The sequence below is a fragment of the Pezoporus occidentalis genome, unplaced genomic scaffold, assembly GCF_034315485.1.
Source record: "Pezoporus occidentalis ecotype Australia unplaced genomic scaffold, CSIRO_AGI_Poc_V1 ctg616, whole genome shotgun sequence".
Taxonomy (NCBI): Eukaryota; Metazoa; Chordata; class Aves; order Psittaciformes; family Psittacidae; genus Pezoporus; species Pezoporus occidentalis.
In genome coordinates this window covers 2,101-28,851 of record NW_026915962.1, presented here as the reverse complement: position 1 = coordinate 28,851, position 26,751 = coordinate 2,101, and the positions used below count along the sequence as shown (strand labels likewise).

At 57.0% G+C, this 26,751-nt stretch overlaps 1 protein-coding gene across 1 annotated transcript in view; it reads left to right on the top strand.

Moving 5' to 3' along the window:
• LOC134174586 (SH3 and multiple ankyrin repeat domains protein 1-like) overlaps positions 1-22,311 on the top strand; it is a gene marked incomplete at its 5' end in the record, with an annotated part of 46,448 nt that extends 24,137 nt beyond the window's left edge. Inside the window, 12 exon segments of the mRNA XM_062639728.1 lie at positions 1,630-1,754; positions 4,392-4,524; positions 7,205-7,288; positions 10,546-10,602; positions 12,057-12,172; positions 13,788-13,884; positions 16,617-16,783; positions 17,009-17,821; positions 17,945-18,336; positions 18,369-18,422; positions 18,493-18,600; positions 21,733-22,311. Coding sequence (XP_062495712.1) covers positions 1,630-1,754; positions 4,392-4,524; positions 7,205-7,288; positions 10,546-10,602; positions 12,057-12,172; positions 13,788-13,884; positions 16,617-16,783; positions 17,009-17,821; positions 17,945-18,336; positions 18,369-18,422; positions 18,493-18,600; positions 21,733-22,300 — 2,714 coding nt within the window.
• Between the last annotated feature and the right edge of the window lie 4,440 nt (positions 22,312-26,751).

Below are 26,751 nucleotides of genomic sequence, written 5' to 3'. Positions count from 1 at the left end.
GGATGATGATGAAGATGGGGATGAGGATGGGGATGAAGGGCATGGGATGATGATGATGAGGATGAAGGGCATGGGATGATGATGAGGATGGGGATGAAGGGCATGGGATAATGATGAGGATGAGGATGGGGATGAGGATGGGGATGAAGGGCATGGGATGATGATGATGACGATGATGGGGATGAAGGGCATGGGATGATGATGATGAGGATGATGGGGATGAAGGGCATGGGATGATGATGATGAGGATGATGGGGATGAAGGGCATGGGATGATGATGATGAAGGAGGGGGGTACAAAAGGGCTGCTTGGAGTGAATGAGGATCAGGGGGATGGGAGGAAGGGGATGATGATGATGAAGGGGGGATGAAGAGGATGACGGGGATGACGATGATGCCAAAGGGGGGTGAAGGGCAGATGAGGATGATGATGGGGATGGGGATGGGGATGAGGATGAAGATGCTGATTTGGATGGGGATGATGATGGGGATGGGGATGAAGATGATGGGGATGAGGATGATGATGGGGATGGGGAAGATGATGGGGAAGATGATGGGGATGAGGATGAGGATGATGATGGGGATGATGGGGATGAGGATGGAGATGGGAATGAAGATGATGGGGATGGGGATGAGGATGATGGGGATGGGGATAGAGATGAAGATGTTGGGGATGAGGATGATGGGGATGAGGATGAGGATGATGATGGGGATGGGGATGAGGATGGGCATGAGGATGAGGATGATGATGGGGATGATGCTGATGGGGATGAAGATGAGGGGGATGGGGATGCTGCTGATGGGGGTGGGGCTGGGGATGAGGATGATGATGTGGATGGGGATGCTGATGGGGATGGGGATGAGGATGATGGGGATGGGGATGAGGATGAGGATGGGTGTGGGGATGGGGATGAAGATGATGGGGATGATGATGGGGATGGGGATGAAGATGATGGGGATGGGGCTGGGGATGAGGATGATGATGGGGATGGGGATGATGCTGATGGGGATGAAGATGATGGGGATGATGATGGGGATGGGGATGAATGATGATGGGGATGGGGATGAATGATGATGATGGGGATGGGGCTGGGGATGATGGGGATGAGGATGATGGGGATGGGGGTGATGGGGATGGGGATGAGATGATGGGGATGGGGGTGATGGGGATGATGCTGATGGGGATGATGATGATGGGGATGATGGGGATGGGGATGGGGATGGGGATGAGGATGATGATGGGGATGGGGATGAAGATGATGGGGATGAGGATGATGAGGATGATGATGGGGATGGGGATGAAGATGATGGGGATGGGGCTGGGGATGAGGATGATGATGGGGATGGGGATGAAGATGATGGGGATGGGGATGAAGATGATGGGGATGCGGCTGGGGATGAGGATGATGATGGGGATGGGGGTGATGGGGATGGGGATGAGGATGAGGATGATGATGGGGATGGGGGTGATGGGGATGGGGATGGGGATGAGGATGATGATGGGGATGGGGGTGATGGGGATGAGGATGAGGATGATGATGGGGATGGGGGTGATGGGGATGCTGAAGGGGTGTCAGGGGGGTGCCGGGGAGGGGGGGGGGGGCGGCCGCAGCCGTGACCCCCCCCGCAGCGCAGACGCCCATCGAGGAGTTCACCCCGACGCCGGCGTTCCCGGCGCTGCAGTACCTGGAGTCCGTGGATGAGGGCGGCGTGGCCTGGAGAGCCGGGCTGCGCATGGGGGACTTCCTCATCGAGGTCAGCACCCGCGGCGCCGCAGCACCCATTGCATCCATGGCACCCAGGGCAGCCATGGCACCCAGGGCAGCCATGGTACCCACAGCACCCAGGGCAGCCATTGCACCCATGGCATCCATTGCATCCATGGCACCCAGGGCATCCATGGTACCCACAGCACCCATGGCATCCATTGTATCCATGGCACCCAGGGCATCCATGGCATCCATTGCATCCATGGCATCCATTGCATCCATGGCACCCATGGCACCCAGGGCACCCATTGCACCCATTGCATCCATGGCATCCATTGCATCCATGGCATCCATTGCATCCATGGCACCCATGGCACCCAGGGCAGCCATTGCACCCATTGCATCCATGGCATCCATGGCACCCATGGCATCCATTGCAGTCATGGCATCCATTGCACCCATGGCATCCATGGCACCCATGGCATCCATGGCACCCAGGGCATCCATGGCACCCACAGCACCCAGGGCAGCCATTGTATCCATGGCACCCATTGCACCCATGGCACCCATGGCATCCATGGCACCCATGGCATCCATTGCACCCATGGTACCCATTGCACCCATGGCATCCATTGTATCCATGGCACCCATGGCATCCATTGTATCCATGGCACCCATGGTACCCATTGCACCCATGGCATCCATTGTATCCATGGCACCCATGGTACCCATTGCATCCATGACATCCATTGTATCCATGGTGCCCATTGCACCCATGGCATCCATTGTATCCATGGCACCCATGGCATCCATGGCACCCATTGTATCCATGGCACCCATGGCACCCATTGCACCCATGGCATCCATTGCATCCATTGCACCCATGGCACCCATTGCATCCATGGCATCCATTGCAGCCATTGCATCCATTGCACCCATGGCACCCATGGCATCCATTGCATCCATGGCACCCATGGCACCCATGGCATCCATGCCACCCATGGCATCCATTGCACCCATGGCTTCCATGGCATCCATTGTATCCATTGCACCCATGGCATCCATGGCACCCATTGTATCCATGGCACCCATGGTACCCATTGCACCCATGGCATCCATTGTATCCATGGCATCCATGGCACCCATTGTATCCATGGCACCCATGGTACCCATTGCACCCATGGCATCCATTGTATCCATGGCACCCATGGTACCCATTGCATCCATGACATCCATTGTATCCATGGCACCCATGGTACCCATTGCATCCATGGCATCCATTGTATCCATGGCATCCATTGTATCCATGGCACCCATGGCATCCATTGTATCTATGGCACCCATGGCACCCATGGTACCCATTGCACCCATGGCATCCATTGTATCCATGGCACCCATGGTACCCATTGCATCCATGACATCCATTGTATCCATGGCATCCATTGTATCCATGGCACCCATGGCATCCATTGTATCTATGGCACCCATGGCACCCATGGTACCCATTGCACCCATGGCATCCATTGTATCCATGGCACCCGTGGTACCCATTGCACCCATGGCATCCATTGTATCCATGGCACCCATGGTACCCATTGCATCCATGACATCCATTGCAGCCATTGCACCAATGGCACCCATGGCATCCATGGCACCCATTGCATCCATGGCATCCATAGCACCCATTGCATCCATGGCAACCATTGCATCCATGGCACCCACAGCAGCCATGGCACCCATGGCATCTATTGTATCCATGGCATCCATTGCACCCATGGCACCCAGGGCATCCATTGCAGTCATGGCATCCATGGCATCCATTGTATCCATGGCACCCATTGCAGCCATTGCAGCCATGGCACCCACAGCAGCCATGGCACCCATGGCACCCATTGCACCCATGGCACCCATGGCATCCATGGCATCCATCGCATCATGTGTCATAGCGTGTCATTGCGTGTCATGTGTTGTAGCGTGTCGTCATGTGTTGTAGCGTGTGGTAGCGTGTCATCATGTGTCATAGCATGGTATCGTGTGTTGTAGCGTGTCATTGCGTCATTGCATGTCACCGTGTCGTCGCGTGTCATCATGTCATTTCATGTCATCATGTGTCATCGCGTGTTGTTGCGTGTCGTCGCATGTTGCGTGTGACGCAGGTTTCGTGTCATTGCATGTCATGTCATTGCATGTCATCGTGTCATTGCGTGTCATCATGTGTCGTGTTTCGTTGCGTGTCATTGCATGTCGTCGTGTGTCGTCGCGTGTCATTGCATGTCCTCGTGTCATCACGTCATCGCGTGTCATTTTGTGTCATCGCGTGTCGTCACATGTCGTGTGTCGTCGCGTGTCATTGCATGTCATCGTGTCGTCGCGTGTCATCACGTGTCGTCGCGTGTCATCGCGTGTCATTGCGTGTCATCGCGTGTTGTCGCGTGTCATCACGTGTCGTCGCGTGTCATTGCGTGTTTTCGCGTGTCATCACGTGTCGCGTGTCATTGCGTGTCATCGCGTGTTGTCGCGTGTCATCACGTGTCGTCGCGTGTCATTGCGTGTCATCGCGTGTTGTCGCGTGCCATCACGTGTCGTCGCGTGTCATTGCGTGTCATCGCGTGTTGTAGCGTGTCATCATGTGTCATCGCGTGTCATTGCGTGTCATCGCGTGTGACGCGGGTGTCGCGCGCAGGTGAACGGGCAGAACGTGGTCAAGGTCGGGCACCGCCAGGTCGTGTCCATGATCCGGCAGGGCGGGAACAGCCTCGTGCTCAAGGTTGTCATGGTGACGCGGCACCCGGAGCCCGAGGGGCCCCGGCGCAGGGGTGAGGGGCAACGGGGGGCAATGGGGGGTCAATGGGGTGATGGGAATGTCATTGGGTTCATGAATGGAGTCATCTGGAGTCAATGGGGGGGTCAATGGGGTGATGGGGGGGTCAATGGGGTGATGGGGGGTCAATGGGGGTCATCAGGAGTCAATGGGGGGTCAATGGGGTGATGGGGGAGTCATTGGGATTCAATGGGGGGTCAATGGGGTGATGGGGGATTCATCGGGAGTCAATGGGGGATCAATGGGGTGATGGGAATGTCATTGGGTTCATGAATGGAGTCATCTGGGGTCAATGGGGGGGGTCAATGGGGTGATGGGTGGTCAATGGGGGTCATCAGGAGTCAATGGGGAGTCAATGGGGTGATGGGGGAGTCATCGGGAGTGAATGGGGAGTCAATGGGGTGATGGGAGAGTCATTGGGATTCAATGGGGGGTCAATGGGGTGATGGGGGTCAATGGGGGTCAATGGGGTGATGGGAATGTCATTGGGTTCATGAATGGGGTTATCGGGAGTCAATGGGGTGATGGGGGGTCAATGGGGGTCATTGGGAGTCAGGGGGTCAATGGGGTGATGGGAATGTCATTGGGTTCATGAATGGAGTCATCTGGGGTCAATGGGGGGGTCAATGGGGTGATGGGGGGTCAATGGGGTGATGGGGGGTCAATGGGGGTCATCAGGAGTCAATGGGGTGATGGGAATGTCATTGGGTTCATGAATGGAGTCATCTGGAGTCAATGGGGGGGTCAATGGGACAATGCAGGGGGACAATGGGGGTCATTTGGTGTCAATGGGTCAATAGGGTGATGGGGGGGAATTGGGGGCCATGTGAGGTGTCATGGGGGGGTCATTGGCCATGAATAGGGCTCATCTGGTGTCAATGGGGTCAGGGGTGTCTATGGGATGATGAGGGGGTCAGTGGGGGTCAGACAGGTCATGGGGGTACGTAAGAATAGGGGGGTCATAGGGATGTCATTGGGGTCATGACTGGGGAGCATTGGGGTCATGAATGGGGCTCATTGGGTCATGAATGGGGCTCATTGGGTCATGAATGGGCAGAATTGGGGTCATGAATGGGGCTCATTGGGTCATGAATGGAGCTCATTGGGTCATGAATGGGCGGAATTGGGGTCATGAATGGGGCTCATTGGGTCATGAATGGGGGGCATTGGGTCATGAATGGGGCTCATTGGGTCATGAATGGGGCTCATTGGGTCATGAATGGGCGGAATTGGGGTCATGAATGGGGCTCATTGGGTCATGAATGGGGCTCATTGGGTCATGAATGGGCGGCATTGGGCTCATGAATGGGGGGCATTGGGGTCATGAATGGGGGCATTGGGGTCATGAATGGGGCTCATGAATGGGGCTCATTGGGTCATGAATGGGGCTCATGAATGGGGCTCATTGGGTCATGAATGGAGCTCATTGGGTCATGCATGGGCAGCATTGGGGTCATGAATGGGGCTCATTCGGTCATGAATGGGGGGTTCATTGGGTCATGAATGGGGGTCATTGGGTCATGAATGGGGCTCATTGGGTTCATGAATGGGGGCATTGGGTCATGAATGGGGGTCATGAATGGGGCTCATTGGGTCATGACTGGGGCTCATTGGGCTCATGAATGGGGGTCATTGGCTCATGAATGGAGCTCATTGGGTCATGAATGGGGGTCATTGGGTCATGAATGGGGTTCATTGGGCTCATGAATGGGGCTCATTGGGCTCATGAATGGGGCTCATTGGGTCATGAATGGGGCTCATTGGGTCATGAATGGGGCTCATTGGGTCATGAATGGGGGGCATTGGGTCATGAATGGGGCTCATTGGGTCATGAATGGGGCTCATTGGGTCATGAATGGGGTTCATTGGGTCATGAATGGGGCTCATTGGGTCATGAATGGAGCTCATTGGGTCATGAATGGGGCTCATTGGGTCATGAATGGGGTTCATTTGGCTCATGAATGGGGGTCATTGGGCTCATGAATGGGGCTCATTGGGTCATGAATGGGGCTCATTGGGTCATGAATGGGGGGCATTGGGTCATGAATGGGCAGCATTGGGGTCATGAATGGGGCTCATTGGGCTCATGAATGGGGCTCATTGGGTCATGAATGGGGGGCATTGGGTCATGAATGGGGGGCATTGGGTCATGAATGGGGGGGTCATGAATGGGGCTCATTGGGTCATCATTTGGCTCATGAATGGGGCTCATTGGGCTCATGAATGGGGCTCATTGGGTCATGAATGGGGCTCATTAGGCTCATGAATGGGGGCATTGGGTCATGAATGGAGCTCATTGGCTCATGAATGGGGCTCATTGGGTCATGAATGGAGCTCATTGGGCTCATGAATGGGGCTCATTGGGTCATGAATGGGGCTCATTGGGTCATGAATGGGGCTCATTGGGTCATGAATGGAGCTCATTGGGTCATGAATGGGGCTCATTGGGTCATGAATGGAGCTCATTGGGTCATGAATGGGGCTCATTGGGCTCATGAATGGAGCTCATTGGGTCATGAATGGGGCTCATTGGGCTCATGAATGGAGCTCATAGGGCTCATGAATGGGGCCATGGGGGGTGTCACCTGTGTCTATGTATTGGGGAGGGGGGGGGCCCTAAGGGGGGGTCCCTGACTCCCCTCTCCCCCCCCCCCTCTCCCCGCCCCCCCCCGCAGCTGCCCCCCCCCAGCCTCGGCGCCTCCCGGCCCCGGCCATTTCCCTGCGCTCCAAATCCATGACCTCGGAGCTGGAGGAGATGGGTGAGGGGGGGGGGATGGGGGGGTTGGGGGGGGGATGGGGGGGTGGGGGGCATTGGGGGTGGGGGGAGGGTCCTGAGGGAGTCTCTGAAGGGGGTGGGAGGGGGCTATGGAAGGGTTTGGGGGGTCTATGGGGGGTGCTTGGGGGGGTCAATGGGAGTCCTGGGGGGGGGGTTGGGGGGGCAGGGGCTGTATGGGGGGGGTCTATGGGGGGTGCTTGTGGGGGGGGCATTGGGAGTCCTGGGGGTGGGGGGGGGGCTGTAGGGGGGGGTTTGGGGGGTCTATGGGGGGTGCTTGTGGTGATCAATGGGAGTCCTGGGGGGGCAGGGGGTGTCTATGGGGGGGGGGGGGGTGCCTGGGTATTGGGGTCCCTTAAAGCCCCTTGTGGGTGGGGGTGTTCAGTGATGGGGGGGGGGATTTCTGACCTTTAACCTTTAACCTCTAACCTTCCCCCCCCTTCCCCTTGCAGTGGAGAAAGGTGAGTGTGGGGGGCCCCTCCCCCCTTTGGGTTCCCTTTGACCCCCCCCCATGACCCCACTTTAACCCCCCCCAACCCCATTGACCCCAATGTGAGCCCCATTGATCCCCATTGACCCCCCCCCCCAGTGCCCCCCCGTAACCGTTCTCGTGTCTCCCCAGTCTCCCCATGGAAGAAGCGCACTGGTGAGTGCATCAAACACGCATGGAACACGCCTTGAACACGCATTAAACATGCATTGAACATGCATCGAACACGCATTGAACATGCATCAACACGCCTTGAACATGCATCGAACATGCATTGAACACACATCAAACATGCATTGAACACGCATCAAACATGAACACACATCAAACATGCATTAAACACACATCAAATACGCATTGAACACACATGGAACATGCATTGAACATGTATCGAACACGCATTGAACACGCGTCAAACATGCATTGAACACACATCAAACATGCCTCGAACACACATGGAACATGCATTGAACATGCATCAAACATGCATTGAACACACATCAAACATGCATTGAACACACATCAAATACACCTCGAACATGCATTGAACACGCATCAAACATGCATCAACACGCATTGAACATATATCGAACACACCTCAAATGCACACTGAACGTGCATTGAATGTGCCTTGCACACGCATTGAACACACCTTGAACACACATCAAACATGCCTTGAACACACATCGAACATGCCTTGAACACACATCATGCATTGAACATGCCTCAAACACGCACCAAACAAGCCTTGAACACGCATCAAACATGCCTCAAACACGCCTTGAATATGCATCAAACACGCATTGAAGATGCATCGAACGCACATCAAACATGCCTCAAACACGCATCAAACATGCATGAAACACGCATCAACACGCTTTGAACATGCATCGACTACACCTCACACACTGAACATGCATTGAATGTGCCTTGAACGCGTGTCAAACACACTTCGAACATGCATCAAACACGCCTTGAACATGCATTGAACACATATGAGACACACCTCAAGCATGCATTGAACACGCATCAAACACGCATAGAACACACCTCAAATACGCATCGAACCCGCATCAAACACACCTCAAACATGCATCGAACACGCCTCGAACACACCTCAAACATGCATTGAACACGCATCAAACACGCCTCGAGCACACCTCAAACATGCATCGAACACGCCTTGAACACACCTCAAACATGCATTGAACACGCCTCAAACACACCTCAAACATGCATTGAACACGCCTTGAACACACCTCAAACATGCATTGAACACGCCTCGAACACACCTTGAACACAACTCAAACATGCATTGAACACACCTCAAACATGCATTGAACACGCCTCGAACACACCTCAAACATGCATTGAACACACCTCAAACATGCATTGAACACGCCTCGAACATGCATTGAACACGCATAGAACACACCTCAAACATGCATTGAACACGCCTTGAACACACCTCAAACATGCATTGAACATGCCTCGAACACACCTCAAACATGCATTGAACACGCCTCGAACACACCTCAAACATGCATTGAACACACCTCAAACACACCTCAAACATGCATTGAACACGCCTTGAACACACCTCAAACATGCATTGAACATGCCTCGAACACGCCTCGAACACACCTCAAACATGCATTGAACACGCCTTGAACACACCTCAAACATGCATTGAACACGCATCAAACATGCCTCGAACACACCTCAAACATGCCTCGAACACGCCTTGCACACACCTCAAACATGCATTAAACACACATCAAACACGCCTCGAACACACCTCAAACATGCATTGAACACGCATCAAACACGCCTTGAACACACCTCAAACATGCATTGAACACGCCTCGAACACACCTCAAACATGCATCGAACACGCCTAGAACACACCTCAAACATGCATTGAACATGCCTCGAACACACCTCAAACATGCATTGAACACGCCTCGAACACACCTCAAACATGCATCGAACACGCCTCGAACACACCTCAAACATGCATCGAACACGCCTCGAACACACCTCAAACATGCATTGAACACGCCTCGAACACACCTCAAACATGCATCGAACACGCCTCGAACACACCTCAAACATGCATCGAACACGCCTCGAACACACCTCAAACATGCATCGAACACGCCTCGAACACACCTCAAACATGCATCGAACACGCCTCGAACACACCTCAAACATGCATTGAACACGCCTCGAACACACCTCAAACATGCATCGAACACACCTCAAACATGCATCGAACACACCTTGAACACACCTCAAACATGCATCGAACACGCCTCGAACACACCTCAAACATGCATCGAACATGCCTCGAACACACCTCAAACATGCATTGAACACACCTCAAACATGCATTGAACACGCCTCGAACACACCTCAAACATGCATCGAACACGCCTCAAACATGCATCGAACACGCCTCGCACATGTGTTGCACACGCACTGCACACATGGCACACGCATCGCCCTTCGCAAGCTCGCGTGGGTCTTGCGTGCCCATTGCACCCCATGGGCACCCCTCTCTGCCAGCACCCATCAATCACCCCCAGCACCCATGGGACACCCACCCCCCCCCCAGCACCCATCGCTCCAGCACCCATTAGGACTCCCCTAGCACCCATCACCCCTGGCACCCATCAGGTCACCCATAGGACCACCGCCCCCCCCCCAGCACCCATACCCCCACCCATGGGTGCCCCTCTCTCTCTCCCCAGAGTACGACGCCTCGGTGGCCACGGAGAAGAAGAGGACAGTCTATCAGATGGCGCTCAGTAAGGGGGTGCTATGGGGGGGCCCATGGGTGGGGGGGTCTATGGGTGGGGGGGGTCTATGGGTGGGAGACCCTAAGCCCCCCCCCATGGGGGTGCTGCTGGGTGCTGGTGTGGATTGGGGTCTATGGGGCTGCATTGGGGTGCATTGGGGTCTATGGGTGTCCATGGGGTGCATTGGTGTCTATGGGTGTCCATGGGGTGCATTGGGGTACATTGGTGTCTATGGGTGTCCATGGGGTACATTGGGGTACATTGGTGTCTGTGGGTGTCCATGGGGTACATTGGGGTGCATTGGTGTCTGTGGGTGTCCATGGGGTGCATTGGGGTGCATTGGTGTCTGTGGGTGTCCATGGGGTACATTGGGGTGCATTGGTGTCTATGGGTGTCCATGGGGTGCATTGGTGTCCATGGGGTACATTGGGGTGCATTGGTGTCTATGGGTGTCCATGGGGTGCATTGGTGTCTGTGGGTGTCCATGGGGTACATTGGTGTCTATGGGTGTCCATGGGGTACATTGGGGTACATTGGTGTCTATGGGTGTCCATGGGGTACATTGGGGTGCATTGGTGTCTATGGGTGTCTATAGGGTACATTGGGGTGCATTGGTGTCCATGGGGTACATTGGGGTGCATTGGTGTCTATGGGTGTCCATGGGGTGCATTGGTTTCTATGGGTGTCCATGGGGTACATTGGGGTGCATTGGTGTCTATGGGTGTCCATGGGGTACATTGGGGTGCATTGGTGTCTATGGGTGTCCATGGGGTACATTGGGGTACATTGGTGTCTATGGGTGTCCATGGGGTACATTGGGTTGCATTGGTGTCTATGGGTGTCCATGGGGTACATTGGGGTACATTGGTGTCTATGGGTGTCTATAGGGTACATTGGGGTGCATTGGTGTCTATGGGTGTCCATGGGGTACATTGGGGTACATTGGTGTCTATGGGTGTCCATGGGGTACATTGGGGTGCATTGGTGTCTATGGGTGTCCATGGGGTACATTGGGGTGCATTGGTGTCTGTGGGTGTCCATGGGGTACATTGGGGTACATTGGTGTCTATGGGTGTCTATAGGGTACATTGGGGTACATTGGTGTCTGTGGGTGTCCATGGGGTACATTGGGGTACATTGGTGTCTGTGGGTGTCCATGGGGTACATTGGGGTGCATTGGTGTCTATGGGTGTCCATGGGGTAAATTGGGGTGCATTGGTGTCTATGGGTGTCCATGGGGTACATTGGGGTACATTGGTGTCTATGGGTGTCTATAGGGTACATGGGGTTGGGGTCCCTATGGGTCATGGGTCTGGGTCCCTGTGGGTCTCTATGGGGTTCATTGGGGTACATTGCGGGTCTCTATGGGGTACACTGGTATCTATGGGTCCCTGTGGGTCTCTATGGGTCTCTATGGGTCCCTATGGGTGCTGACATTGGGGTGTCCCCCCCCCTCCCCCCAGACAAGCTGGACGAGATCCTGGCCGCGGCCCAGCAGAGCATCAGCGTGGGGGAGGGGCCGGGGGCGCCCCTCCCCCCCCTGGGCAAGGCCCGGCCCAAGGGCTTCTATGGGGCTGAGGTGGGGGGCGGCCGATGGGGGGGTCCCTATGGGGGGGGCCCCAATACCTGGGTCCATTGGGGGGGGGGCTCAATATGGGAGGTACCTGGGGTGGGGGGGGGGGTCCCCAATGTGGGGGTCCCTTGGGGGGGGTCTCCAATATGTGGGTGCTATGGGGGGTCCCCAATGTGGGTCCCTATGGGGGGGTCTCCAATATGTGGGTGCTATGGGGGGGTCCCCAATGGGGGTGCCTATGGGGGGCTCCCAATGTGGGTCCCTGGGGGGGTGTGTGTGTGGGTCCCTATGGGTGGGTCCCCAATGTGGTGTGCCTTATGGGGGTGGGTGAGCCCAATGTGGGTCCCTATGGGGGCCTTATGGGGTGTCCCCAATGTGGTTCCCTATGTGGGGGGGTCCCCATGAGGGGTCCCCAATGTGGGTCCCTATGGACGGTTCTTATGGGGTGTCCCCAGTGTGGGTCCCTATGGGGGGGGGTCCCCAATGTGGTTCCCTATGGGGGGTTGTCCCCAGTGTGGGTCCCTATGGGGGGGGGTCCCCAATGTGGTTCCCTATGGGGGGGGGTCCCCAATGTGGGTCCCTATGGGGGGGATCCCCTATGGGGGGGTTCCCAATGTGGTTCCCTATGGGGGGGGTCCCCAATGTGGTTCCCTATGGGAGGGGGTCCCCAATGTGGGTCCTTATGGGGGGGGGGGCCCCCAATGTGGGGTTCCCAATGTGGGTCCTGATGGGGGGGTGTCCCCAGTGTGGTTCCCTATGGGGGGGTGTCCCCAATGTGGGTCCTTATGGGGGGGGGTCCCAATGTGGGTCCCTATGGGGGATTCTGGGGGGGGTCCCAATGTGGGTCCCTATGGGGGGGGGTCCCCAATGTGGGTCCCTATGGGGGGTTCTTATGGGGTCCCCAATGTGGGTCCCTATGGGAGGGGGTCCCCAATGTGGGTCCCTATGGGGGGGTCCCCAGTGTGGGGTCCCCATGAGGGGTCCCCAGTGTGGGTCCCTATGGGAGGCTCTTACGGGGTGTCCCCAGTGTGGGTCCCTATGGGGGGGGGTCCTTATGGGGGGGGGTCCCCAATGTGGGTCCCTATGGGGGGGGTCCCCAATGTGGGGTTCCCAATGTGGGTCCCTATGGGGGGTCCCCAATGTGGTTCCCTATGGGGGGGATCCCCAATGTGGGTCCCTATGGGGGGGAGTCCCCAATGTGATTCCCTATGGGGGGGTCCCCAATGTGGGTCCCTATGGACGGTTCTTATGGGGTGTCCCCAGTGTGGGTCCCTATGGGGGGGATCCCCTATGGGGGGGTCCCCAATGTGAGTCCCTATTGGGGGGGGGTTCCCAATGTGGGTCCCTATTGGGGGGGGGTCCCAATGTGGGTCCCTATGGGGGGGATCCCCTATGGGGGGGTCCCTATGGGGGGGTCCCCAATGTGGGTCCCTATGGGGGGGGGTCCCAATGTGGATCCCTATGGGGGGGTCCCCAATGTGGGGTTCCCAATGTGGGTCCCTATGGGGGGGTCCCCAATGTGGGTCCCTATGGGGGCATCTGACTGGGGGGTCCCACGGGGGGGGTCCCCAATGTGGGTCCCTATGGGGGATCCCCAATCTGTGCCCCCCTCCCCCCCCAGGCCACCTTCGATGCCCCCCGCCTGCCCCCGGGGGGGTTCGACCGCGGGTTCCTGCCGCCCCCCCCCCACGGGCTCGTCCTGCGACAGAAATCCATAGGTGGGTGCTGGGGGGGCACCCATGGGTGCTGGGGGCGGGGCTGTGGGTTCCTATGGGTGCTGGGGTCCTTATGAGTGCTGGGGGGGCACCCATGGGTGCTGGGGGCGGGGCTGTGGGTGCTGGGGGTCCCTATGGGTGCTGAGGGTCCCTATGGGTGCTGGGGGGGGCCCTATGGGTGCTGAGGGTTCCTATGGGTGCTGGGGGGTCCCTATGGGTGCTGAGGGTTCCTATGGGTGCTGGGGGGTCCTATGGGTGCTGGGGTCCCAATGGGTGCTGGGGAGGTCCCTGTGGGTGCTGAGGCCCCTATGGGTGCTGAGGGTTCCTATGGGTGCTGAGGGTCCCTATGGGTGCTGGGGGTTCCTATGGGTGCTGGGGAGGTCCCTATGGGTGCTGGGGGCGGGGCTGTGGGTGCTGAGGGTCCCTATGGGTGCTGGGAGGTCCCTATGGGTGCTGGGGGAGAGGCTGTGGGTGCTGAGGGTTCCTATGGGTGCTGAGGTCCCTATGGGTGCTGAGGGTCCCTATGGGTGCTGGGGGGATTCCTATGGGTGCTGGGGGTGTCCCTATGGGTGCAGGGGTCCCTATGGGTGCTGGGGGGTCCCTATGGGTGCTGAGGAGGTCCCTATGGGTGCTGGGGAGGTCCCTATGGATGCTGAGGGTCCCTATGGGTGCTGGGGGGGTCCCTATGGGTGCTGGGGGGTCCCTATGGGTGCTGGGGGGATCCCTATGGGTGCTGGGGGGGTCCCTATGGGTGCTGGGGTCCCTATGGGTGCTGAGGGTCCCTATGGGTGCTGGGAGGGGTCCCTATCGGTGCTAGGGGGAGGCCCTATGGGGATGAGTAATGGGGTCCCTATGGGGTGAGGTTCCTGTTATGGGTCCCTATGGGTGCTGGGGTTCCCTATAGATGGGGGGCGGGGGGGTCCCCTATGCCTTCTCTGTGCCAGTTGTGGGCTCTCTATAGCTTCCATCTATGGGGGCACATCCCTATAGGTGCCATGGCCCCCTTTGTCCCCTATAGGGCCCCCCTGTCCCCTATAGGAGCCCCATATCCCCTATAGGACCCTTATGTCCCCTGTAGAACACTATGTCCCCTATAGGACCCCTATGTCCCCTATAGACACCTTTGTCCCCATAGGACCCCTTTATCCCCTATAGAACCCCCTATGTCCCCTACAGGACCCCTTATAGACCCCTGTGTCCCCTATAGGACCCCTTTGTCCCCTATAGACCCCTATGTCCCTTATAGACCCCTTTGTCCCCTATAGACCTCTATAGGACCCCTTTATCCCCTATAGACCCCTATGTCCCCTATAGGACCCCTTTATCCCCTATAGACCCCTATGTCCCCCATAGGACCCCTTTATCCCCCTATAGCCCCCTAGACCCCATAGTCCCCCATAGGACCCCTATGTCCCCCTATAGGAACCCTTTATCCCCTACAGACCCCTATGTCCCCTATAGGACCCCTTTATCCCCTATAGACCCCTATGTCCCCTATAGGACTCCCCATAGACCTCTATAGACCTCTTTATCCCCTATAGGACCCCTATAGGACCCCCATAGCCCCCTATAGCAACCCCATAACTCCCTATAGGACCCCCATATCCCCTATAGGACCCCTATAGGACCCCTTTATCCCCCATAGGCCCCCCATAGGACCCCCTATGTCCCTCCATCAGACCCCTTTATCTCCTATAGGACCCCCCATAGGACCCCTTTATCCCCCATAGGACCCCCCATAGGACCCCCCATAGGACCCCTTTATCCCCCATGGCCCCCCCATCGGACCCCTTTATCCCCTATAGGACCCCTTTATCCCCCATAGGCCCCCCATAGGACCCCCTATGTCCCCCTATAGCCCCCTTTATCCCCTATAGGACCCCCTATAGGACCCCTTTATCCCCTATAGGACCCCCTATAGGACCCCTTTATCCCTCCATCAGGACCCCTTTATCCCCCATAGGACCCCACATAGACCCCTATAGGACCCCTTTATCCCCTATAGGACCCCCCCCATAGACCCCCATAGGACCCCTTTATCCCCAATAGGACCCCCCATAGGACCCCCTATGTCCCTCCATCAGACCCCTTTATCCCCCATAGGACCCCCCATAGGACCCCTTTATCCCCCATAGGACCCCTTTATCCCCCTATAGCCCCCTTTATCCCCCATAGGCCCCCCATAGGACCCCCTATAGGACCCCTTTATCCCCCTATAGACCCCTTTATCCCCCATAGGACCCCCTATGTCCGCCCATCGGACCCCTTTATCCCCCATAGGACCCCCCATAGACCCCCTATAGGACCCCTTTATCCCCAATAGGCCCCCCATAGGACCCCCTATGTCCCCCTATAGCCCCCTTTATCCCCCATAGGACCCCCTATAGGACCCCTTTATCCCGTATAGGACCCCTATAGGACCCCTTTATCCCCCATAGCCCCCCCCATAGACCCCCATAGGACCCCTTTATCCCCTATAGGACCCCTTTATCCCCCATAGGACCCCCTATAGGACCCCTTTATCCCCTGTAGGACCCCTTTATCCCCTATAAGACCCCTTTATCCCCCATAGGACCCCCCATAGGACCCCTTTATCCCCCTATAACCCCCTTTATCCCCTCTAAGACCCCTTTATCCCCCATAGGACCCCCCATAGGACCCCTTTATCCCCCATAGCCCCCCCATCGGACCCCCTATATCCCCTCCCCTCCTCCCCTCCCCCTCTCTCTTTACAGGCGCCCCGGAAGAGGAGCGCCCGTTCCTGGCCCCCCCCAGCGGCCGCTTCAGCCGCAGCCTCTCGGTACCGGGCTCGGAGGAGATCCCTCCCCCCCCAACCACATCCCCCCCGGAACCCCCGTACAGCAGCGCCGCCCCTCCCCCCCCCGCCTCCACCCCCCGCGGGGTGGGGGTTGGGGTGGGGGTCACCCCCCCTTGGCGCCTTTATAACCTAGGGGGGGGAGGGGAGAGGGAAAGGGGGGGAGGGGGCCCCCCGAAACCTTTGCGGAGGAAAGGTCCCTTGGTGAAACAAACCAAGGTGGAGGAAGGGGGGGTGGGGGGAGGGGTGGGGGTGGGGATGGGGGGTGGGGGAGGGGCGGACTCCATTTCCATCCCCACCATCGTGGTGAAGGCTCCGTCCACGAGCAGCAGCGGGCGCAGCAGCCGCGGGAGCAGCGTGGAGGCGGAAGCGGGGGGAGGGGCGGGCCTGGAGGGGGGAGGGGCGACGGGGAAGCCCCCGGTTGGGGTGGGGGGAGGGGTTATGGGAGGGGGAGGGGTTGGGTCCCCATCCCGCCCCTCCCCCCCCGCCATGGACTTCACGTCTCAGTTCGGAGCCGCGTTGGTGGGGGCGGGGCGGCGGCGTTCCGCGCTCTTCCTCTCCACCGAGGAGGACGATGAGGATGGAGGAGGAAGAGCCGCCATAACCGGAAGTGTGACCGGCTTAACTTCCGCTTCCGGTCCTCCGCGCCTGCGCCATTCCAAGAGCATCGACGAAGGGATGTTCGCGGCCGACCCCGGTTACCGGGGAGCGGCCAAAGGGGGAGGCCTCGGAGCCGGCAGCGCCTTCAGTAGCGTGGCCGCTGCTTCCTCGTCCTCTTCTTCCTCCTCCGGACCGGCTCCGAGGCCCAAAGCCATGGCGGCGGCGGCGGCCGCGTTGCAGGCCGGGCTCGCGGCCTTGCAAGCGGGCTTAGGGCCGCTGCCGCCGGGCGCCGTGGGGCTGAGGCCGGGCGCTGTGGGGCTGAGGCCTAGCGCGGCGGGCGACATGACGTCGTTAGCGACCGACATGACGTCGTTAGCGACCGACATGACGTCGTTAGCGACCGACATGGCGCCCTTAGCGACCGACATGGCGTCCCTAGCAACCAACATGGCGCCCGCCCTGCCGCCCTTAGCAACGCCGTCGCCCTTAGCAACGGCCAAGATGGCGGCGCTCGGGCCTACCGCGGCCTTGCCCCCGCTCCGCTCCTCTCCTCTTCCTCCACCTCCTCCTCCTCCTCCTCCTCCTCCTCCTCCTCCTCCATGCAAACCCCCAACGGAGCTCCCCCCTCCGTCTCTCCTCCCTGCCGAGCTTTGGGGTTCCCCAGCGGAACCCCGCGTGCGCTTCGCCGAAGCCGGCGCCTTGCTGGCCCTGCCGCCGCCGGCTCCCTCGGTGGAGGACGGCGACGAGGAGCTGCTGCTGGCCGAGCCGCTGCCGCCGCCGCTCGAGTTCGCCAACAGCTTCGAAGCCCCGCTTCCTTCCTCATCCTCTTCCTCCGTCGTCGTCGCCGGCACCGCCATCGGGGACTCCACGGCCTCCAGCCTCACGTCGTACGACAGCGAAGTGGCCACCATCACCCAAGGCGGGCCCGAAGGGAGGCGAGGAGGTCTCGGGGCTCACCCCGACGGCCTGGATGCCGTCACCGATTCGGGTATCGAAGAGGTCGACAGCCGAAGCAGCAGCGATCACCCCCCGGAGGCGATGGAAGCGGGGCCGCCTCCTCTTCCTCCTCATCCTCATCATCATCATCATCATCATCATCAACAGCAGCAGCAGCAGCACGCTGGGGGTTATGGGGACGGAGCCGAAAGGGCGAGGGCGAGGGGAAGGGGGGGACCCCGAGGAGGGGACCCCCGGAGGGCGATGGAGCCGTGGGAAGAAGGAGGCAGGGGCCTGGCGGCGGCGGCGGCAGCGTGGAGCAGGGGACCCGCGGATGGGAGCTACGGGGGAACGGCGGGGAGGCACAGGTGGGTGATGTGGGGGGCGCGGTACACATGGCACCCGTTGAAGGCAAAGCACCCATTGAACCTATTGCACCCATTGCGTCCATAGCACCCATTGAACCCATTGCGTCCATGGCACCCATTGAAGCCAAAGCACCCGTGGCATCCATTGCGTCCATAGCACCCATGGCACCCATTGCATCCATGGCACCCATTGAACCCATGGCACCCATTGAAGCCATTGCGTCCATAGCACCCATGGCACCCATTGAAGCCATTGCGTCCATAGCACCCATGGCACCCATTGCGTCCATGGCACCCATTGCGTCCATGGCACCCATTGCACCCATAGCAGCCATTGAACCCATTGCGTCCATGGCACCCATTGAAGCCAAAGCACCCATGGCATCCATTGTGTCCATAGCGTCCATGGCACCCATTGCGTCCATAGCACCCATAGCAGCCATTGAACCCATTGCACCCATTGCGTCCATGGCACCCATTGCATCCATAGCACCCATTGAACCCATGGCACCCATTGCATCCATAGCACCCATTGAGCCCATTGAACCCATGGCACCCATGGCACCCATGGCACCCATTGCATCCATGGCACCCATGGCACCCATTGAAGCCAAAGCACCCATGGCATCTATTGCGTCTATGGCACCCATTGAACCCATTGCGTCCATAGCACCCATTGAACCCATGGCATCCATTGAACCCATTGCATCCATAGCACACATGGCACCCATTGCATCCATGGCACCCATTGCGTCCATAGCACCCATTGAACCCATTGCACCCATTGAACCCATGGCATCCATGGCACCCATTGCAGCCATAGCACCCATAGCAGTCATTGAACCCATTGCAGCAATGGCACCCATTGAAGCCAAAGCACCCATGGCATCCACTGCGTCCATAGCACCCATTGAACCCATGGCAGCCATTGAACCCATGGCAGCCACTGAAGCCATTGCACCCATTGAACCCATGGCACCCATTGCGTCTATAGCACCCATGGCACCCATTGTGGCCATAGCAGTCATTGAACCCATTGCAGCCATGGCATCCATGGCAGCCATTGCACCCATAGCAGACATAGCACCCATGGCACCCATTGAACCCATAGCAGACATTGCACCCATTGCAGCCATGGCATCCATGGCAACCATTGCACCCATAGCACCCATAGCAGACATAGCACCCATTGCACCTATAGCACCCATGGCACCCATTGCAGCCATAGCAGCCATTAAACACATAGCACCCATTGCACCCATTGCAGCCATGGCATCCATAGCAGCCATTGCATCCATTGCACCCATTGAACCCATAGCACCCATGGTAGCCATTGCACCAATGGCACCCATTGAAGCCATAGCACCCATTGCACCCATGGCAGACATAGCACCCATGGCATCCATTAAACTCATGGCATCCATTGCATTCATAGCAACCATTGCAGCCATGGCACCCTTTGCACTCATGGCACCCACTGTACATATTGAGGCCATTGCATGGACAGGGGGGATGTTGCACCCATGGCACGCAGCACCCATTGCACCCATGACGCTCATGGCACCCATGGCATCTATAGCCATAAGGGGGACATAGCACCCATTGTACACATGGCGCCCATTGCACTCGTAGCACCCATGGCACACATGGCACCCATTGCAGCCGTTGCATGCATTGACGCCGGTACAGCACCCATGGCACCCATTGCAGCCGTTGCATGCATTGACGCCGGTACAGCACCCATGGCACCCATTGCAGCCGTTGCATGGGTATAAGAAACGTAGCACCCAGCACCCATCACAGATCATGGCACTGCACCCATTGCACATGGCACCCATTGCAGCCACTGTAGAGGCAGCAGGACAATGCAACCGTGACACCCATTGCACCCATGGCACCCATTGCAGCCGCTGCATGGATCTGCAGGACATGGCACCCATTGGGGGGGGGGGGGTACAGTTGTGTTTTGGTGTTGCACCCATCACACCCTTCTCAAGCACCTCCATTGCACCCAGTGTCCATCACCCCCATTGTGCCCATTGACCCACCACGTCCATCGACCCGCCGTGTCCATCACCCCCATCATGTCCGTTGCCCCCCATCACCCCCATTTGTGTCCATTGACCCCATCATGTCCATCAACTCATCATGTCCATCACCCCACTGCCCCATCATGTCTGTCTCCCCATCCCATTGTGCCCATTGGTCCCACCATCTCCATCACCCCATCTCCATCACCCCATCGTCTCCATCTCCCCATCATCTCCATCATCCCCATCGCATCCATGATCCCACCATGCCCATCAACCCATCACATCTATCATGTGCATCATCCCCACTGTGCCCATTGACCCCACTGTTCCCATCATCCCCATTGACCCCATTGTGTGCATTGACCCCATTTTGCCCGCTGACCCCATTGTCCCCATCATCCCCATTGTGCCCATTGACCTCATTGTGCCCATCGACCCCATCATCCCCATCATCCCCGTTGTCCCCATCGACCCTATTGTGCCCTTCATCCCCATTGTGCCCATGGACCCCATTGTCCCCATCATCCCTGTTGTCCCCATTGACCCTATTGTGCCCTTCATCCCCATTGTGCCCATTGACCCCATTGTCCCCATCTTCTCCATTGTGCCCATTGACCCCATTGTCCCCATGATCCCCATTGTGCCCATCGACGCCATTGTGCCCATCATCCCCATTGTGCCCATCGACGCCATTGTGCCCATCGACCCCATTATGCCCATCATCCTCATTGACCCCATTATCCCCATTGTCCCCATCATCCCCATTGTGCCCATTGACCCCATTGTCCCCATCATCCCTGTTGTCCCCATCAACCCTATTGTGCCCATTGACCCCATTGTCCCCATTGACCCTATTGTCCCCATCATCCCCATTGTGCCCATTGACCCCATTGTCCCCATCATCCCCATTGTGCCCATTGTCCCCATCATCCCTGTTGTCCCCATCAACCCTATAGTGCCCATTGACCTCATCGTCCCCATCATCCCTGTTGTCCCCATCAACCCTATTGTGCCCATTGTCCCCATTGACCTCATCGTCCCCATTGTCCACAACGATCCCCTTCTTTTCTAACCCCCCCTCCTCCTTCCCTCCCCACAGGCTCCCGGACCCCCCCCCTCCCTCGCAACCCTCCAAGCCCCCCCCTTCCTCCTCCATCTCCCCTTCCTCCATCCTCTTCCCCAACTGGCCCCCGGCCCCTAAATCCCCTTTAAGCGGGGTCGGGGTAGACCTGGACATCCGCCCCCCCCTTCGCCGCGCCCCGAGCCCGGCCACGTTGCCCAGCGAGCGCCGGGGCAGCCCCGCTCCGCGCCCGGCCTCGCTGCCCACGTTACCGGCGGCTCCGCTCTACGCCGGCTTCCTGGAGCTGCGGGGGGGGCCCTTCGGGGACGGGGCCAGCGCTAGGTCCTTGTCCCCAACGAGGCCTCCGCCTCCCCCCCCCGATAAACCCTTTGGAGCGAAGCCATTGGCTTTCTGGAGCAAGTTCGACGTGGCCGATTGGTTGGAATACCTGAACCTGGGCGAGCATCGAGCGCGGTTCTTGCACAACGAGATCGACGGCTCCCATCTGCCCTCGTTGACCAAGGAGGATTACATCGACCTGGGGGTGACGCGCGTCGGGCACCGCATGAACATCGACCGGGCCCTCAAGGTCTTCCTGGAGAGGTGAGGGCAGAGCGGAGCGGGGAGCGGCGGGAGAAGGACCACGGCGACGAGGAGGAAGAGGAGGAGGAAGAGGGAAGGTGGACGTGCGGCATGGAAGTGGACAAGGAATGGGACAGGGACGCGCGATGAGATATGGACGTGGACGTGCAATGAGATATGGACATGGATGTGCAATGAGATATGGACATGGATGTGCAATGAGATATGGACATGGTCACGCAATGAGATATGGACATGGACACGCAATGAGATATGGACATGGATGTGCAATGAGACATGGACATGGACGTGCAATGAGACATGGACATGGACGTGCAATGAGATATGGACATGGACGTGCAATGAGATATGGACATGGATGTGCAATGAGATATGGACATAGACGTGCAACGAGATATGGACATGGATGTGCAATGAGATATGGACATGGATGTGCAACGAGATATGGACATGGATGTGCAACGAGATATGGACATGGATGTGCAATGAGATATGGACATGGACGTGCAACGAGATATGGACATGGACACGCAATGAGATATGGACATGGACGTGCAACGAGATATGGACATGGACGTGCAATGAGATATGGACATGGACGTGCAATGAGATATGGACATGGACGTGCAATGAGACATGGACATGGACATGCAATGAGATATGGACATGGACGTGCAACGAGACATGGACATGCAATGAGATATGGACATGGATGTGCAATGAGATATGGACATGGACGTGCAACGAGACATGGACATGGACGTGCAATGAGACATGGACATGGACGTGCAATGAGACATGGACATGGATGTGCAATGAGATATGGACATGGACGTGCAATGAGATATGGACATGGATGTGCAATGAGATATGGACATGGACGTGCAATGAGACATGGACATGGACACGCAATGAGATATGGACATGGACACGCAATGAGATATGGACATGGACACGCAATGAGATATGGACATGGACGTGCAACGAGACATGGACATGGACGTGCAACGAGATATGGACATGGACACGCAATGAGATATGGACATGGACATGCAATGAGATATGGACATGGACGTGCAATGAGATATGGACATGGACGTGCAATGAGATATGGACATGGACGTGCAATGAGATATGGACATGGACATGCAATGAGATATGGACATGCAATGGGACATGATGTGCAATGAGACATGGACACGCAATAGGACAGGGATGTGCAATGAGATATGGACATGGAATAGGACATGGATGTGCAATGAGACATGGACATGGACTCGGACATGGATGTGCAACGAGATATGGACATGGAATAGGACAGGGATGTGCAATGAGATATGGACATGGAATGGGACAGGGATGTGCAATGAGACATGGACATGGAATAGGACATGGATATGCAATGAGATATGGACATGGAATAGGACATGGATGTGCAATGAGACATGGACACGCAATGAGATATGGACATGCAATAGGACATGGATGTGCAATGAGACATGGACATGGACTAGGACATGGATGTGCAATGAGATATGGACATGCAATGGGACAGGGACGTGCAATGAGATACAGACATGGAATAGGACATGGATGTGCAACGAGATATGGACATGGAATAGGACATGGATGTGCAGCAGGACATGGATGTGCAAGAAGACATGGATGTGCAATGGGACACGGACATGCAATGGAACACGGACATGCAATGGGTCATGGATGTGCAACAGGACGTGGATGCGCAATGAGCTGCTGACGTGCAATGACATGTAGACATGCGATGGGACGTGGATGTTCAACGGGACATGGACATGTGACACGACATGGATGTGCAATGGGACATGGACCAGGACATGGATGTGCAATGGGACACGGACATGCAATGACATGTAGACATGCGATGGGACATGGATGTGCAACGGGACATGGATGTGCAATGAGCTGTTGACGTGCAATGACATGTAGACATGCGATGGGACATGGATGTGCAACGGGACATGGACATGTGACACGACATGGATGTGCAATGGGACATGGACCAGGACATGGATGTGCAATGGGACATGGACCAGGACATGGATGTGCAATGGGACATGGATGTGCCCTCACACACACACAAATGCCCCCCTCCACACACACATGCACACACGTGTGCACACATGTCCCTATGCACACACATGTCCCCATGCACACGCACATGCACACACATGTCCCCATGCACACACACATGCACACACGTCCCCATGCACACACATGTCCACATGCACACACACATGCACATGCATGTCCACATGCACACACGTCCCCATGCACACACATGTCCACATGCACACGCACATGCACACACATGTCCCCATGCACACACACATGCACACACGTCCCCATGCACACACACTTGCACACACATGTCCCCATGCACACACACATGCACACACATGTCCCCATGAACACACGTGTGCACACATGCCCCCATGCACACACATGCACACACATGTCCACATGCACACACACATGCACACACGTCCCCATGCACACACATGCACACACATGCACACACACACAAGCACACACATGCACACATGTCCCCATGCACACACATGTCCACATGCACACACGTGTGCACACACGTCCCCATGCACACACACATGCATACACGTCCTCATGCACACACACATGCACACACATGTCCCCATGCACACACATGCACACACACATGCACACACGTCCCCATACACACACATGTCCACATGCACACACACATGCACACACGTCCCCATGCGCACACGTGTGCACACACATCCCCATGCACACACATGCACACACGTCCCCATGCACACACGTGTGCACACACGTCCCCATGCACACACGTGTGCACACATGCCCCCATGCACACACATGCACACACATGTCCCCATGCACACACACATGCACACACGTACCCATGCACACACATGTCCACATGCACACATGTGTGCACACACGTCCCCATGCACATACACTTGCACACACATGTCCCCATGCACACACACATGCACACACATGTCCACATGCACACACATGCACACACGTCCCCATGCACACACATGTCCACATGCACACACGTGTGCACACACGTCCCCATGCACACACACATGCATACACATGTCCCCATGCACACACATGTCCCCATGCACACACGTGTGTCACACACGCTTGTGCCCTTGCACACGCCAGCACGGGGGGGGGGTGTGACATGCACATACATGGAAGTGGCCTTGCACACGCGTGTGCACACGTGTCCCTGTGCACACGCATGCACACGCGTTCTCCTTGCATACATCCATGCCCCTTGCACATACATGGGCACACGTGTCCCTTTACACACACGTGCACACACGCATCCCTATACACATACGTGTGCACACACGTGTCCCTTTACACACACACTTGTGCCCTTAACATACGTGCATTCACATGTCCCTTTGTGCACATGCATATTCCTTTACACACACGTGTAACCCCACATGTTCCGTTGTGCACATACGTGTACACACGTGTCCCTTTACATTCATGTCCCTGTGCACACACGTGACCCTTTACATACATATCCCCTGTACACACGTGACCCTTTACATACATGTCCCCATGCACACACATGACCTCACATGTCCCCATGCACACACGTGTCCCTTTACATACATGTCCCCATGCACACACGTGACCTTTTACATACATATCCCCTGTACACACATGTCCCTTTACATACATGTCCCCGTGCACACACGTGACCCTTTACATACATATCCCCTGTACACACATGACCCTTTACATACATGTCCCTGTGCACACACGTGACCCTTTACATACATGTCCCCTGTACACACGTGTCCCTTTACATACATGTCCCCATGCACACACGTGACCTCACACGTCCCCATGCACACACATGACCTCACACATCCCCACGCACACACATGACCTCACATGTCCCCATGCACACACATGACCTCACATGTCCCTGTGTACACACGTGTCCCTTTACATACATGTCCCCATGCACACACGTGACCTCACACATCCCCATGCACCCACATGACCTCAGATGTCCCCGTGCACACACATGACCTCACATGTCCCCATGCACACACGTGTCCCTTTACATACATGTCCCCATGCACACACGTGACCCTTTACATACATGTCCCCATGCACACACATGACCTCACATGTCCCCATGCACACACGTGTCCCTTTACATACATGTCCCTGTGCACACACAAGACCTCACATGTCCCTTTGCACACACGTGTCCTTTTACATACATGTCCCCGTGCACACACATGACCTCACATGTCCCTTTGCACACACGTGTCCCGGTGCACACCCAGTCACGTGATCGCGTGCCCCGCCCCCCCCGCATGCTCCCCCCTCCCTCCCCTTCCCCCCCTCCCCCCCCCATCTCTAAGGGCTCGTGTC